The sequence below is a fragment of the Myxine glutinosa genome, chromosome 2, assembly GCF_964187855.1.
Source record: "Myxine glutinosa chromosome 2, kmMyxGlut1.1, whole genome shotgun sequence".
NCBI lineage: Eukaryota > Metazoa > Chordata > Myxini > Myxiniformes > Myxinidae > Myxine > Myxine glutinosa.
The window spans coordinates 263,212,989-263,231,151 of record NC_136262.1 but is presented as its reverse complement, the minus strand read 5'-3'; the positions used below and the strand labels follow the sequence as shown (position 1 = coordinate 263,231,151).

The window sequence follows — 18,163 nt, the reverse complement described above, 5'->3', positions numbered from 1 at the left end:
TTTTCCTGTGTGAGCATTTCCAAACCCAGGCCATTTGGGTGGCATTGGTATCCACAGTTGATGTATTTGTTTCTTTTTAACGGCTTTCGTGCTTTAACTTTGACGCTAAAATACTTTGAATAGCATCGCAGATATTGTTTGGAGTCGTTTAAATATTACATATGGGAGGGGGTGGGGGGTTGGTGTCAGCAAATTGACAAGTGGAGAGGCTGAAAGGCATTAAGGGAGTGAGAGGAGGAGGTTGCGAGGAAGATTGATTTATGGCCGAGATGGAAATGAGCATCTTTATGGTGCGAGGATTAAGGAGTTGGGGAGTTGGTGGTTGAGGGTTATCTTCATTTTCGCATTTTTAATGAACACACAAGTTGTATAATGAGAGGATGAACATTAAAACTTTTGTTGATGTCATTTTTAGCAGGTTTGCCAACCAGTCATCAATGTCATGTTTATCTTTTCATGACAGATCTCATGGTGGAGTTCATGATGACACACATGATGAAAGACTTTCCCATGGAACTATACTTGTGAGTTACCCACCAACACCTGAACAAACCTTGAAATAATTGGTTGTACCTGGGTCATGTATCACCGCCCCTTGTCGTTTTGGTTTTCCCTTTTGGGATTTGTTGTGTTTTTATAAATATTGAGAGGAGGCTCGATTGCTGATTTAGTGAATCCATTAAACGTCCATTCTTACCTGAGTATTTAGTTTTATGGCTACACCATCAGCCCTTTTAAAACCATGCTATTGGCCAATGAGTCACCATTGCACACTTTGTAGTTTTAGTTGTCGATGATTTGGTTCTTTAAAGTTTGTACCGAACTTCCACACTGTAGGAGCTCATTAGGAGGTGTGGTTTGCATGGCTGGGCTGCTTCACCAAATGAGGGTTTATCTGTTTTGTGTGCATTATGGTATTTTATGAGGATTTGAATGAGCAGAAATATAGGGTTTACTTTTATGGCGACATTAATATCAGCCAAAGGGAGAGCGGAGCCGTCCCGGAAGTATTGGCTGGTCCATTACACGTTTCATCGAAGACCTAATTGGCCTATTCCAATGAACCGGTTGACTGAGGCAGCTGGCTCCCATCGCGATCAGAAGCTGTCTCTGTGAAGGAAAGCCTCTTCGGCCTCTTCAGTTTAAAATAATGAATAACCGGTGCTGCTGGTGAAGCCTCGTGTCAACCTGCATCGTGGACAGGTACAACAATGGATGGAGTTCAACAGTATGTTGATCGAAGGATGTTGAGTGCCATGGGAACCAAGGAGGATCTGACGTTTCTGTCAGTTGTTAACCTTTAATTGGAGAAAAGAGTTAACGTACCTGTGTCAGCATACCTCCATCAACCTCCTGTTGATTCCATCCTTTGTTTAAAGGCGGCACATATTGTACCCATCAACGTCGTGAACAGACGAGTCTTGATGTTGCCATTTTATTTTTGTTTGCATCATGATGTTAATCACATGGAGTAACATCTTCTCCGGCAACGCGATTGGAACACCAAGGTTTACCCAACGCAGTCATTGTGCATCACCGGCGGTGTTCCACATACACTTATTATAATCTATTCAAGGAATCCACTTTAGATTTTTCCTTTAGAATGAGGAAACGAGCCGTGCAGAGTTTGAGTATTATCACCCAATGCATCAAAGCTTGCCTCGGGTACTAAATCGGAAGTACGGTCTGCGTCACACCCTGACGGACTCTTTGCACGGAGTCGAAGCAATTGAATGGCTATTTGTGCCTTGGGGTGTGCAGGCGCTGTGTTGCAATTGTTCAAAAACTGATCTGCTACCAGAAAAAGTGTCGCGTGCGTCTCCATTACACGTGGCAGGAGCTGTGGGCAGGTGAGATGGGCCCCTGTTTGTGCTGTCAGTCGAGCTCTTCAAACTACCCCTTTATTTGTGGAATGGAATTGTTGGAATGCCCTGTGTAATGCACTTGCACTGTAAGGAAAACGATTTGTGCATAATTCCAATTTCCAATGCAATCCATCTGCTTTTCAATTATTTATTTTTCTTGATTTGAGGACATTTATTATAAACTTTACAACCCTGCAGGCAACTTTCCGCTCTGCCGTCATTCACAGGTGGAGGTTAAAGATCCCATGATGTCTTTGGAAAAGAGTAGACGTTGTGTGCCCGATACCATCTGAAATCTAACGTCCTGCTCTAATCTGTAGTGGGTGGGGAATGGTGGCAGGTGACATTTCTTCAGTGGCAAAGCCACTCTGTGATGATTTAACCAACACATAAATTTTTTTAATGAATCCTGGCATTTTTCAAGATGACCTACTAATCGGTGTTCTTTCCATTGTTTCAGATTATGCTGTGATGATAGTGTTGTTCCCTTTTTTGCGGTTGTAACACTATCGGCATAATAATGTTCTTCTGTTATAGTGTTAAAGCCTGGTGTTGGCTTAGCGGTTAGGGTGCCGGCTTGGGATCCTCGGATCCTGGGTTTGAATCCCGGTCGATCGCTGAATTAACACCAGGGGGGTTGACTCAGCCTGTCATCCTTCCGAGGTCGGCAAATCGAGTACCAGTTCACTGGTAATTCCCTGTGTGTCGCAAGAGGCGACGAGCAGGGTTTGCGGCAGGAAGGGCAGCCGGCCGTAAAGCATTGCTTCAAAAAGGGGACCACGGTGCCCGAAAAAAGGCCAACCCCCGCTCTGCGGGGAAAATGGCCTCAAAAGGTGGTTCTTGTAATCACACAATCGCAGATGGAAAAGGAAGCAGAGCTGCTTCGTATAAGGCTTTGACGATGGGCCTGTCAATTAGCAAAATAGCTTTGAACAAAGTGAGGTGAATTAAACAAATGTGTAACCACTCAAGCTTCGGGTAATTTAATTATTCGAATTATCCGAGTGACTCTCGGCCTGTGATATTAATATTCACTATTCACTGTGATATTAATATTCACTCTTAATATTCACTATTCACTGTGATATTAATATTCACTCTTTTCAGGCTGTGGTTCACGATGTGCAAGGCCTCTCGGCCTTGTCCTCGGTGATACCTCGGTGTCTAATACCTCGGTAACCTCGGTGTCTAATATAATTTTGATTCTCACCAAACTTGTGGCAATCGGGTCACCACGTTCGCCCCATGATACAAAACATATGCAATACGAATAAATGGATGCGCAATCTTTTGAAAGTAGGTTTGAGGTTGTAAACCATCAGTAATTATCAAAGCTGATACACAGTAAAATGTGGTAACTTTATTACTTATCCAGAAAAAAGTGAGATACTGTATTTATCATTGCAAATTTAAACGTTCAGTGTGACACTTTGCAATTTTTTTTCTTTCACCGACGTCCTGAAATCGGGCAGAAACCATTCGCAGACTGAGCATCTCAAGTCCACCTCCAGATTCACATCCAGTATCAACAATCGATACTTCGGCTTCATGAAAGTCACTGCAGAAAATGTATTCACAGAGGCGCTTTGAGCCAGAAATAAAATACCGCTGAGCTATTCCTGTGTGGAGAACCACAGACCGTTACCCTTCAAAAGCCAACTCTGAGGCATCAAGACAGATTCATCAGTTGGCTGATAATAAATCTGGCTTTGAAGTGAAAGCAAATCTGCTTCGAAGATGTGCCTGTCCACAGAGAGCAGACGGCCGAGCACTCGAGAATTAGTGATGTCAAAGTGAAATGGATCATGCAGGAACTGAAAAGTGAGTCCAAAAGTTTCAAAATCGGGAAAGTGCTTGTCTAATTTTCCGAGCAGATTCTCCAACCACTTCACATAGCACTGCCGGTCAAAATCGGCATCTTCCATATACTGCTGCTGATTTGTAACGTGCGTGAAATCCTGACTCTTCATGTGCGCCACAAAAAGTTTGTTTTGACTGAAACTCTCGCATATGCTGTGCCAAATTGCAAGTCAACTTTCCCTGAAGTTTCACTTTCACTTCATTCAAGTCAGCGCACATGTCGGTCAGGACTCGCATGTCTCATTGTGATTGAGGATGAAGAATGGCAGTTGTAAGTTGCCAACTTTATTTTCTTGGCAAAGTCTCGAATCGGAGTGAGCAGTGGAGCAAATCGTTGCAAGACCTTACCATGACTCGGCCACTGCACCACTAAAACTACAAAAACGAGAACGACACTCTTCAATGTCATGGCGTCGACCGATATGCCTCCACCCACATTATGACATCATTATAACACTTGTACCAAGTTTGTTTTAAATCCATTCAGCAGTTCTTAAGTTGTCACTTTTTTAACCTGACATGACCTCTGACCTTTGATCTGGTGACCCCAAAATTTAATCAGTTCATGTTTACATCATTATTGCATACCTGTGCCGTCTTTATTTAAATCCCTTCAGCTGTTCACAAGTTATCACATTTTTACCTGACAAGGACCTTTGGCCTTTGACCTTGGCACCCCAAAATCGAATCAGTTAATCTTTACATCATTCTACATAATTGTACCAAATTTGGTCAGAATCCCATCACTGGTTCATAAGTTATCATGGTGACAGGATTTTTACCTAACATGACTTCTGACCTTTGGCCTTTGACCTCAAAATCTAAACAGTTCATCTTTACTTCATGCACCACGTTTGACTGCACCACGTTTGACCAAGATCCCTTCAGCCTTTCTCAAGTTATCGCGGAAACGAAAATCGATGACAGACAGCTGGACGGACGGACGTATATTATATTTTATTTATTTATATATATATATATATATATATATATATATATTGTTACGGATCTCAACGTCGGCCTTTTTTCCCCTTAAGAAGGGGGGGATTAATCCCCTTGTCTGTGACTGACCGACGTGAGTCCTGAAGCTGCTCAGCTCCCTCCAGGGAGGCAGGTGAGCAACCTCGTTCGTGACCGCGGACAAGATGTTAATTGCCGAGCGGATTAGCAGCCGCGGCACGAACCATTAGCAAGTAACTAGACCCGATTCTGAAACGTTGGCCAAATCGTGCCACAGGTATTCAATGAGGGAAAAGACAAGGACGAACGGATGTGAAGGAAAGAAGGCAAGGTAGGAAGAACAGGATTTATTACTAACTATTATGTACAAGACCAAAAGTAACCAAGGAGAAGGAAAGAAACGAAAATAATTTACAGAAGGATGGAAGGACCAGAAGGACACAGAGCAATTCTAGCTTACCTATGCAGTCTTACTTAAACCCCAGGACAACACACACAAAACAGAAAACAAAAGACTTACACGAATGGGGAATGAAGGCAGGAACGAATGGCTGGAAGGGGAGGAAGGTTCCGCTGGAGCAGGAGAATGGTCGGGCCGGGAGTGAGCAGCCGCCGCCCCTCCGCAGGCGTGTTCGCACGGCGGCGTCGCTTTGTCGCCGTGGCCGAAACCGCTGTCGACGCTCAAAGCTGCGGTGGTCAAAACTGCAGTTGGTTCAGCTCCGGTTTGTTCAAAGCTGCGGTTTGTTCAAAGCTGCGGTGGACTCCTTTAGGTGAACTCATCCCTTCTCTGTGGACTGCATCGCGTGACGGGTTATATAGGGCCACACCCTCGAATCTTTGCGAACCTGCCCGATCGTTCTTTCTCCGCCCTCTCAAGCCAAACCCCTCGTGCTTAGTTGGTTGATCGGCAAGGGCTCACTCCTCCTTCCTATGACGATGGGCGGGCCACGCCCTTCTTCCCCGAGTTAGAGCACATGGCAATGGCGGCGATGCAGTTGGCAATAGAGGCTTTGAGGGAATTGAAAGGGGATCTATCTTATTTCAATTTGATGCAATGCAGAGTCAACTAATGGGAAACACAGCCTTAAACTAATACACATAATAAGGAAATAACTATTTAGAAGGGTATATGGTGGCCTACGTGCATGTATATGGACTAAGAGGACGACCTTTGACCTTTACACACAAAACGGAGATATTTACAAGGATATTTACAAGATATTTACAATTTACAAGAAAGAAAAAAAAAAAAAAAAAACAAACAATCATTACACTACTCAGGGTGATATTTACAACAAGATTCTCAAATCCGCAACAATATATATATATATATATATATATATATATATATATATATATATATATATATTGCGGTTTTAGAACCCACACTTGTAAATATGACATTATTAAAAGGTTAAAGGTAGCACCCCTAGTTAGTCCACAAGCAACACGTAGGCCACCATAGGATTCCAGTTATTTCATTAGTATGTGTTTTAGATAAGGCCGTGTTTCCAATAGTTGAATCTGCGTTGTGTCAATTAAATAAGGAGTAGGCCCCATTCCGCCCATTTTGCGACCTCCCTCTCCAAGCGACGCCATTACGCGCCCCTACAGTCGGTGCCTCATGGCTCTCCCAATTTACTTTGCGCCTTTGTCAGCAGCGTTCGCTGCCTTAGCGCTCGCCCCTGCCGCCATAAGCCACGAGGTTAGGCCCGAGAAAGGAGGCGGAGCGCCAAGAAGAAGGTGTGGCCATGTCATCCAGCGGTCAAAGGCGTGGCCGGTAAGCCCTCACCAGCCAACAAGGGCTGAAGGAACATCGCTGGCAGGCGTGGCAGTTTGGCTCGCGGAGCGTTTTGCTGGTCGAGATATATAAGCGCGAATGCAAAGCCCTTTCACAGGACTTATTCAGCGGCGCTCTTGAGAAAGGACTTGTTGGAGGCGCGCTCGTTACAAGGACTGGTTGGAGGCGCGCTCATTACAAGGACTGGTTGGAGGCGCGCGCGTTGTAAAAGGACTGCGTGAGAGAGCTCGCCTACACAGGACTCTTAAAGGACTCGCGTGCACACGGCGCTGATCAAAGAACTTGAAGAAGAGATATACGGCGCGCTGTTAAAGAGAACATTTGGAGAGGGTGCGTTTGGCACGGGGGTGCACATATTACGTACGCCATAGGACGCCAGCTTCCCCCCGTTATATAAACTGTCCGGACGCGTCCCAATATACGCGGAACTGCCTGCCGGGTTTCGCCGCTGGACCGGAGCCTGGGCTGGAGCCGACTGAAGCCTGGACAAGCCGGTGACCATCGACAATCCAGCTACAATCCCCGTGTGAGTGTGTATATTTGTCTGGGGTATTAAGGATAAGACTGTTTTAAGACTGCCCTGTGTTCTGCTTCTTCCTCTTCCTGTCCTGTACATTCTTTTGTTTCCTCTTCCTTCTGTATATTTGTGAATAAATTGCCTTGTTCTTTCTTGGTTTCCCCTAATCCGATCGCATCCGTCCTTTCTTCCATTGGGTAAACGTGGCACGATTAGGAACCGCTCAGAATCGGGTTTAGTCATTGTTAACGGCCCGAGTCGCGGCTCACTTCACTCGGCGTATCCACTAACGCTGCAGCTCGGGTGGGAGGTTATCTCCTTGCTTCACGGTCGGTGTTGGTAATTAGGTAACGGGACCAAATTGACCAGCAACCCTAACTAATACCGACCGGAAGGAACGGGGTAACTTCAGGATCACGTCGGTCAGTAACAGACAAGGGGATTAACCCCCTCTTGGTAAGGGGAAAAGGCCGACGTTTGAGATCCGCTATATATATATATATATATATATATATATATATATATATATATATACTGTATATATATATATATATATATATATTATATATATACATTATATGTATATATATGTGTATATGTGTATATGTATATATGTATGTGTATATATATATATATGTATGTGTATGTATATATATATATAATATATATATATATATATATATATATATATATATATATATATATATATATATATATGGGCTTATCTACGGTATTGGGACATTTGTGGCATGCCTCTATTGTTAACTGAACTGACGAAAGCACAATGATTTTTTGTCGTACAAAATATTAAATTCAGATGTGGCACACCCTGGAGAGATACCAGAGATAGTTTGGTGCAAATAAAATACTTCGTTGGATTTTTATTTCAAATGAAGTTCCATATCCACCCTCCTACAAAAGGGTGAAAACGTGACACGCCAACATATATCAAAATAAAACATGATTAGAATCACATATATGAGGTCAAGTTCTTTCCCTTATCTCTATAATAATAATTACAACATCATTAAGTAAACTTATCGCGTTTTTTTTTTTTTTTTGAAGTTGTTTAATATTTTTTCTGAATTTTAAAAAATGTAGTGCACGTTCGTTATGGCGTCTGTCCCCGAAATTACGAACGTGAAAGATAGGTTTTCACTGATTTGTTGTTAATTTTAATTCATATTTTCAAGTTCTTACAATTGTGTAGAACACCAGCTTCATTATGCTGTAGATGTTTTTTGCGTGAAGAGATGATCGTTTGCGAACAAAACGATCGCAAAATGTAGAATTGCATTCTGTCCCCGTTACCAACGTTACCATATGTTCAATATTATGGCAGGTAGGTTTATGCAGATCCAGTTCAACAGAAAGTCTCTCGATTTTGATAAATTTAAGGTATACATGACTGATGGATTGCAAAGCTGTATTATGATGTATTTTAAAGGTGTTCAATGAGTATTTGGTTTAAAAAAAAAAATTAATGTGGGACAATAAGTTCAGAATATTTGTCACTGACAAAACTTTTGGTATTTCACCCCAGGAAAAGTATGTATTTTCAACACATGGAGTTTAATCATACTGAAATGACACACTGAGACATGTCAAACTCAAAGAGGTGCTATCTCTGTATTTTTTATTGCTATTCTTGTGCCTTTTGTCTGTCCCCGTTCATAGCGTTACCATGCCTGAAGCGTGAGCTATCTCTGCCGGCATAATTTATTATAAACAAAATGTTATCCTTATCTTTATAGTTTTGGATAGTGTGCACTCTAAAGAATGAAATATGTAAAAATGAGAATCTGCTCATCAGCTTCATTTTTTGTCCTCCATGTAACACAAATATACCCCATTACCGTAGATAAGCCCTATATATATATATATATATATATATATATATATATATATATATATATATATATATATATATATATATATACAGTAGTGACCCCTAATTCCGAACGCCCCTCATCTCGAACTACTCTAATTCCGAACCGTAAATTCGAGAAAATTTTGTCCCTAATTCCGAATGTATTTCTATAACCGAACCGCCAACATAGCGTTAGCGTCGTTCATATTTCCCGCCGCGAGCGTCGTTCATATTTCCAGTGCTGAAATTAGAGAACTGTGCTTCCATTGGTCTAAAACACAGGCCATTGTTGAAAAGTGGCACCCTATTAAAGCAGTGGTTAACAGGAGCATTAACTTGTTCAGTGACGATGTGATTGACCACTTCAGAAAAATTAAGAAAAGTCGCCAACACCAGGCAACTTTGGAGAGGTGGTTCTCTAAAGAAAGCAAGCCTAGTGAGCCCCAACCCTCTACAAGTGGTGTTAAGAGACAAAGAGAGCAAACACCGTAAGTCAAGTCATCTGATGTTAGCTTGGAAGGTGCCTCACCTTCCAAGCAATAAAACCCTCTCCCTCCTTCCTCCTCTCCAGCCTCCACATGCACCATCAGAACTCTCCACGAAGGTAAATGCAGTTATTTTCATGTTAGTACATTTACTTCTTGTTTTTATTATTATTATTAGTTGATATTTAGGGCATTTACTCATCTTATTTTACCTTGAATCATGTGTATTTGCAGTTAACAGTGTCTTGATAATGGGTTTTTGGGTCCAGGAACGGATTAATTCACTTTCCATTATTTCTTATGAGGAAAATAGTTTCTAATTCCGAACTTTTCCCAATCCGAACTGCCGCTGGAACGAATTAAATTCGGATTTAGAGGTTCCACTGTTCGGATTTAGAGGTATATATGTATGTATATATGTATATATATATATGTATATATGTATATGTATGTATATATATATATATATGTATATGTATATATATATATATATATATATATGTATGTATATTGTTGCGGATCTCACCGTCGGCCCCTTTGCCCCTTACCAAGGGGGGATTAATCCCCTTGTCTGTGACTGACCGACGTGAGTCCTGAAGCTGCCCAGCTCCCTCCAGAGAGGCAGGTGAGCAACCTCGTTCGAGACCGCGGACAAGATGTTATTTGCCGAGCGGATTAGCAGCCCGCGGCTCGAACCATGAACAAAAACTAGACCCGATTCTAAACGTTGGCCAAATCGTGCCACAGGTGTTCAATGATGGAAAAGACAAGGACGATCGGACGAGGAAGAAGAAGGCAAAAGTAGGAAATAACAGGATTTATTACTATTTACACAAACCAAAATCAAGAAGAGAAGAAATAAAAGTAATACACAGGAAAATGGAAGGATCAGAAGGACACAGAGCAATTTCTAGCTTATACAAGCTTAACTTATTCCCAGGGACAACACGGACAAACAGACGACAGTCAGACTTACACGGGGATGATGACAGGAATGGCAGGAGCTGGATGGCTGGACGGATGAGGAGGTGGGACCACAGGGCTGGAAGGTTCAGCTGGACGCAGGAGAACGGCCGGGCCAGGAGTGAGCAGCCGCCGACTCTCCACACTTCCGTTCGCACGGCGGCGTTGCTTCGCGGCCACGGGTCGAACCGCCGTTAAAGCTCAACTCCACCCAGCTGTGGTGGATTCAGCTGCAGTGGATTCCTTACTCATCTGCTGTGGGGGCTTCCTCGGTTATCTGCTCCAACTGGACTCACAGCTCCTCCTTAACTGGACTGGACTCAACTGGGCTCCGGTGGACTGCTCCGAGGGACTCCGGGCGACGGGTTATATAACCACGCCCATGGAAGTTTCGCGAACCTCCTCGAACGCTCTCTCTCCGCCCTCTTAGGCCAAACCCCTCATCCTTGGTTGGTTGATCGGGGGCTGGTTCACTCCTCCTTCTCATAACGATGGGCGGGCAACGCCCTTGTTCGTTGGCTTGACCGTGTGCGTAATGGAGTCTTGGGGTGATGGTGATGCCAATAACCCCACCCAAAGGGCAGCGAACGCTGCCGGCAATTGCGTTTTATGGGTGGCAATTGAAAGGGGATTCTATCTTATCTGATTCGGTGCAATGCAGTGTCAATTAATGGGAAACAGAGCCTTAAGCTAATACACATAATAAGGAAATAACTATTTAGAAGGGTATATGATTTTCTACGTGCATGCGATGGACTAACTAAAAGGATGACCTTTGACCTTTACACAACGGAGGTATTTACAAGAATCACGAGAGGGGCATATTTACAAACAGGATTCTCAAATCTGCAAAGATATATTTATATATATATATGTGTATATATATATATATATATATATATATGTGTATATATGTATGTATATATATATATATATATATATATATATATATATATATATATATATATATATATATATATATATATTTATATATACATATATATACAGTGAAACCTTGACTTACGAGTGCACCAACCTACGAGTTTTCCGAGATACGAGCCGTCGCTTGGTCGATTTTTTGCTTTGTGATGCGAGCCGAGATCCGAGTTACGAGCGAGCGAGCTTACGCCACCCGCCACTGGGTGGCCCAGCGAGCGTTCAGGTCACGTGGTTATCTTGCCGTGCAAGCATCTCTGCCGTATCGCTGTTGCTTTGTTTTCGCATTTTGTTTATTTTGGAAAATTTCTTAGTTTTAACCATGGGTCCTAAGAAATTGAGTGCCAAGGGCAGTGCTGAGAAGAAGAAAAGGATGATGTGCTTGGATATAAAACACGTAATCGTCGAAAAACACGAGCGAGGTGTGCGTGTTGTCGACTTGGCGAGGCGGTACGATCGTAGTACTTCTACGATATGTACGATTTTGAAGCAGAAGGAGTCGATAAATGCTATAACGCCAGCCAAGGGCGTTAAGATTATTTCAAAGCTCCGGAACTCTGTCCATGAAGAGATGGAGAAGTTGTTGTTTGTGTGGTTGACGGAGAAGCAGCTCGCAGGAGATACCGTGACCGAGAGCATCATCTCTGAGAAGGCACGAGACATTTACGGGGATTTGGTACAGCAGACGGCGGGAACATCAACGGACGAGGCATCGGAAGAGTCATTCAAAGCCAGTCGGGGATGGTTTGATAATTTTAAGAAGAGGACCGGCATTCACTCCGTCGTCAGGCATGGTGAGGCAGCAAGCTCGGATGTGAAGGCAGCTGAAGATTTTATTATAACTTTTGCCGAACTGATAGAAGCCGAAGGATACATCCCCCAGCAAATCTTCAACTGTGACGAGACAGGGCTCTTCTGGAAAAAGATGCCGAGGAGGACGTATATAACGGCAGAGGAGAAGAGCATGCCAGGCCACAACTTGTTCAGAGTGCCGGCGATAGCTCGCCTTCTCTTTGTGGAAGACACGGTGAGATCCTTAACATCCAACAACTAATGGGACGCAAAGGGGGCGCCCAGTTTTGCGGTACACACATTGATGAATCACCCTGCCTGTGAAACACCGACATGACAGGTTATAGCTGGGTCGGGATTCAAACCCAGGCTGGACAGTTTAGAGTCAAGTGTGCGTACCTCCAGTCCAGGCCATCCTGCCAACTTGTATGCTGCATACAGGTGAAATATAAAGCACGAGATATTTATATATATATATATATTTCAAAAAAAATTGGTGTGGTTTTTGGGGGGCTGGAACGGATTAATAGCATTTCAATTCATTTTAATGGGGAAATTTAATTTGAGAAACGAGCAAATTGAGTTACGAGCTCGGTCACAGAACGAATTAAACTCGTAAGTCAAGGTTTCACTGTATATATATATATTGTTGCGGATATGAGGATTGTGTTTTTTTAATTGTGTGTATTATTATTATTGCTTTATTCTGAGCCTCCTTGCTCCAGTGTGTAAAGGTCAAAGGGCGTCCCATAATTAGTCCATAAAGCAAACACGTCAGCCAATCATAGAATACCCCTGTTCGATAGCTTATATCTTATTATGTGTTTTAGAGTAAGGCCTTGTCTTCCATTAGAATGACACTCCATTGCACCGAATCAATAGAGAATAGCTCCCCTTCAATAATTCCATTTCCCAGCCAAACTCTCCATCTGTGGGTAAAGCAGTTCACAAGCATGGGGTGCACGCCCTCTCAATTCGCTGCTATAGTGAATATGTGCTCCGTGCTCTGTTTGAACAGGAGGGGCGGGGTCGCCAGGGAGAGGCAAGCCCAGGGCGCGCCACGAAGGGCGGGGCTGTGCAGCCCCATGCCCAAATAAGGAAACAAGCCCGTGGCTCGCCACGAGGGGCGTGCCGTCGGCGCGATGCCCAAATAAGGAGACAAGCCCGTGGGATTACCATACAAGGTCACGAAACAGAGCACGGGGGGAGAGGGCGGTACCAAAACCGAAGAGGGCGTGTCAGACCTGCGCTAACGGTATGCGAGAAGGGAGCTGAGATCGCAGATGAGCTGGAGAGAAGTGAGAGAAAGGCTGAGCTGAGCTGGGTGGAGAGACCCGCGCTGGAACGGAAGTGAGAGGAAGAAAAATACGAGCTGAGCTGCGTGGAGAGGGACACGACAAAAGAAAGGGTCCAAGAGAAAGCCGAGGAGCTTTTACGCAACAAGCTACACGAGAGATACAACAGAGGAGTGCAGCCCCGTTTCAACCAGCCGCGTGAAGCCCTGACGGTGTGCGCTGTAAAGCGGAATACAAGGAGCTGCCGGCTCCCCGCTTCCCGCCCGGAGTGGACCTGCTTGCTGTGCCCTGTGATCCCACCTGCTCATCCTTTCCAGCCATTCCTGCCTGCAAGTTCCCCATTTTGCCTACGTGAGTTTGTTTTGTTCATGCTGTCCTGGGTAGTAACTAAGTCTGTATAAGCTAGTAATTTTCACTGTGTCACCTGCGTCTCATGTCCCCTGTAAATAAACGTGACTGCTCTTTTTGCTTATGTGTGTAAATAATAATAAACCCCGTTACTCTTCTGTACGTCTTCTTCTTCCTCTTTGCATTCGTCGTCTTAGTCTTTTCCCGATTGAATAGCGGTGGCGCGATACGGCCAACGTTTGGGTGAATCGGGTTTAGTCGGGGAACAACTGTTCGGTCGCGGAGCCTCCGCTCGGCAAATATAACATCCTTAACTGCGTACCGTAACAATATATATATAATTATATATATATATAAGTGTGTGTGTGTGTGTGTGTGTGTGTGTGTGTGTGTGTGTGTGTGTGTGTGTGTGTGTGTGTGTGTGTGTATTGTTTTTTTTTTTAATGTGGCATTCTATTAGATCTTTCTGATGTAGAATGTGATACACCAAAATGATTGTCATGATCTGCGTTGATTTGGATAATTAACGACAAATAATCCAGAAGAATTCCCATGTTTCTAAACACACGCCATGTTAAGGTGCATAGAGCAGCTTAATAGGGTATTCCACTGCATGGCATTTTAATTACAAAAAAAAACAATAACATTGTAACAAAGCATTTTTTTTTATGAATACTAATAATATTATAACAATAATAATCGTATCATTTGGCAATAATAATAACAAACGTATAATCCTCACCCTGGCCCAAGCATATCTGGGTTTGGTGAAAGGTAAGCTGATGCTCAAGCACTTCAGCAGGTAGGCGTGCTCCAAGGCCATGAAGACCAATGAAAATTTGGACCAGCGGGCCCATGAGTGTATCAAAAGTCCTGGATAGGTTTGTACTATTCAGAATTAATTTATTTTATACAATAATAAAATGCTGTACGAACTGAAAAGAATCTTCCCAGCATTGGATGTTCAGGTGAAATAAAATAATTTCCCCCAAATATCACTTTTTTTATTTGCATAGTTTTTTTTTTGTTACAATTTGGATAAGATCACGCCCAAAATGCATATTTTGACATCAATCTTTCAAAATTCTCTGTGGGGGTGTTGGGCGGGGGCTACTCAAGGGGGGTAGGAAAATGTATTTTTCCACGTGGCCTAATTCATGTGAAGAGGTTTCCTTGTTTCAAGACTTAAGTTTTGCCAGTTTTTCCTCTTTCTCTTATCTCTAGTTTTTTTTTTTTTAATCTATACGTTTTTACTTTTTCTCCGTCGTCCTTCATATTTAGTGGTTGTCAGCCTTGTCTTGTTTCGAGCGAATTTCAATTTAAAAAAAAACACTATTTCCAAATTCCAATAACAATTTGATTTTGAGACATGGAGGAATAAAGGTCACCTGGTCCCTTACACATCAACCAACAACAACCAACCACCGTTTAGAGGCCATTTTTCCCCGCAAAGCGGGGGTTGGCCTTTTCGGGGACCGTGGTAGTTGTTGTTTTTTGGTCCCCTTTTTGAAGCAATGTTTTACGGCCGGATGCCCTTCCTGACGCCAACCCTTTTTGCCACCTTCAACGACAAACAGGGAATTACCAGTGAACTGGTACTCAATTAGCCGACCTCGGAAGGATGACAGGCTGAGTCAACCCCCCTGGCATTAATTCGGCGATCGACCGAGATTCGAACCCAGGATCCTAGGATCCTAAGCCGGCACCCTAGCCGCTAGCCCAACACCAGGGATAAAGCCCTTACACATCATACCCCGATAAACAATGACACCGGTTGCAGTCGTCCTGCAGTTGAGCTCACAACTGCTCTTGAACGGCTACGATGGGGTAGTTGAGCAGCCAGATTTACCTGCTCAGACGCCCAGAGATGGGTTGGAGGTTTCGCGAATCGTGGGTGGAGCGTTGGAAGCCACGTCTTCAACAACAGACAATTGTGGGAAGGAGAACAACGGATCGCCAGTGAGTGTGTCGGCCGTTCCAGAGCAAGTTTTGTCTCGAGAAACCCCCAGATGTTAGCATTCGTTTTGTAGTGTGGTGTTACCCGAGTTGCAGCAGCCAAAATGAAATGGCGTATGCCCAGATGTGACGAGACTTGAAACAGCATTGCGTAAACAAATTGAAGACGGACGTCAAGGCACGAGTACTGGATTATGAAGGAGGTGACCAAAACATAAAGTGAAAGAGAATACAAACGGATTGCCCTGAATAAGTGTGTTTCTGTCCTGGGGGAGGAGGTTATCAAGCTGAGCTGCTGCACAGCCGGCAATAGACGGTGCGGTGGCTGCACTTGATGTTTGTGTTAAATGTGCACGACTGATGTTTGGGGGTTTTTTTCTGTTTCATTTTTTTAAATTGGTGTAATTATGCAATTGCTTTTCTGATGCCCTCATGGTCTTAGTCCTGTTGATTACAAACGAGGGTAATGGGCCAGTTTGCACTTTTGCCAGTTTGCCAGTGAATTTGCCAGTGTCGTGAAATTGTGTGCACTTTTAAAGAGGGCCATTATTGATGTCATGTGACTTTGTGACAAAGAACGGTTTTATTTTGGCAATCTTAACGACAAAATAAAACCTCAGCAAGAATCGCACTCATGGTAACTGAAAATGTTTGGGTGAAGAGTTGATCGGTGTGAACAAGGCGTGCACACAGTGTTACCCCACTGTCAAATCGGTGTTGCGATTGCCCTCCATTCAGCTTCTAGATTGATCTTGTGGTGCTTTCATTTAGTCGTAAATGTGCGCATAATGCTACGTCCCATCTTGTAAAACGAGGTGTCGGCTTTTGGCGAACATCGTCGAAGATTTCCCTTGATGGGCAAAATTTCTCAATCCATTGACGATCTGTGCAGCTGCCGACATCCAGGTCCCATCTAAATGGTCGCTCTCACTCGGATCGAAACAGCATGATAACAAAAACGATATCTTCCACGTGGGATGGCAGAGATCCCAGGTGGGAGAAGCAAGACCCTGAAAAATATTTTGAAAAAAAACTTGAGGTGATCCCCATCACATTTTATGACTTAAAAAAAAATGTCGATGTTTCCAAACGCTTGGTCACAGTAAACGTGAATGAGTGAGTTCCTCATTGGCACATCCCAAAGTACTGGCTGTTCAGCCATTTTCCTTTTGCAGACGGGATGTGAAAGTGTGACGGTTGATATAATGTTTTTAAACGGCTGTGTAACATGCATGTATCAGTAGTCAGTACCCATTGACCTGCCAGGTATGGTGTAAACGGGTCTCGCGGTCTCTTGCTGGCCTGTGCAGTGGCCATGTCCATCTGGGAGGCATTTCAAATCTGAACACCAACGGCCGATGTCTGGCCCTTGTGAAGACCGCGTCGTGGCCCAAAGGCTTTGTCTTTGACAGAATTTCGGTGGACTTCTTCCTGCACTACAGATTTACAATTTTGTTGAGACTTTACGTTTGTGTTTATCTTTCCTCCTTGTTATTGATATTTGCATTCCATTAAACCGAACATGTCGTGTCCTTTTGACCAGGGTGCCAGCTAACAAAGGCTTGCTCTTATACGTTATTGAAAGAGATATTTCATGTCCATACTACTTAGTGCAGCGGCATAGCAAACCAATTGTGCATTTTGTGATGGAAGCACCAAATTTGGCAGAATGATAGAATATTATATGGAGAACATTTTCAGATATGGAACCACTTTGGAATTCACCCCAATGTGGCCGCCATATTGGATTTCAAAATGGCGGCTTAAAAATCTTTAATTACAAATATTTCTGGTTCTATACCAGCTACAGCCTTGATTTTAGTGTCTGGATGTACAAACTTGAGGTCAAGGAATTGAATGGTTCTACTTAGAAGTTGATTTACTGACGCCATATTGGATTCCAAGATGGCGGTTTCCGAAAATCTGCTGACCGATATCTCTGGTTCTATGCCAGCTAGATACTTGATTCTGGTGTCTAGATGTACATTTCTGAGGTCAATGAATTGAATGGTTGTATTGAAATATGTTTTAATGCACATAAGCAACTGATAATCCCATATTACGTACATTGTATACACACGTTCAGCAAGAGAACTAGCGAGCGTATTGCATCAAGTCATGCCAAGTGTCACAGTTCCAACTCAATGTGAGCAGTCACCATCACAGGCACACAGTGCTGTGCATTTCAGAGCCGCTTTCTTGCACTTGCATCTCCCACTGCAACCGTTTTCGCACCCACAACAGATGAGTTCATAGCAGGATTTGGCAGCTTCTGGTAGTGTTGTCCACAGAGGATCGAACTGTCCGTCATTGTCCACCCACCCCCAGTCGCATGGTGATGGGAGATAGCAGTGTGGGACAAGAGACTGTCCCCAACAATGTCCACCCTGGTAAGTTGCTCTCTTCACGTGTTGTACTAGGGCGGCCTGTGTTGGAGGTATTGCTTCAATGGATCGAGATTTCTTTGCAAAGAGTTTCTTTCTTGCCAGATTCACCTCAGAACATGTGCATGTGC

The 18,163-nt window shown here is 43.5% G+C and overlaps 1 protein-coding gene across 2 annotated transcripts in view; it reads left to right on the top strand.

Annotated features, from left to right (window-relative positions):
- ARMH3 (armadillo like helical domain containing 3) overlaps nt 1–18,163 on the top strand; it is a 128,042-nt gene that overhangs the window by 77,824 nt on the left and 32,055 nt on the right. For both annotated transcript variants that reach the window (XM_078772521.1, XM_078772522.1), the window contains exons 18-19: nt 464–524; nt 1,762–1,850. In XM_078772521.1, the coding sequence (XP_078628647.1) occupies nt 464–524; nt 1,762–1,850 (150 nt within the window). The remainder of the gene's footprint in view (nt 1–463; nt 525–1,761; nt 1,851–18,163) is intronic.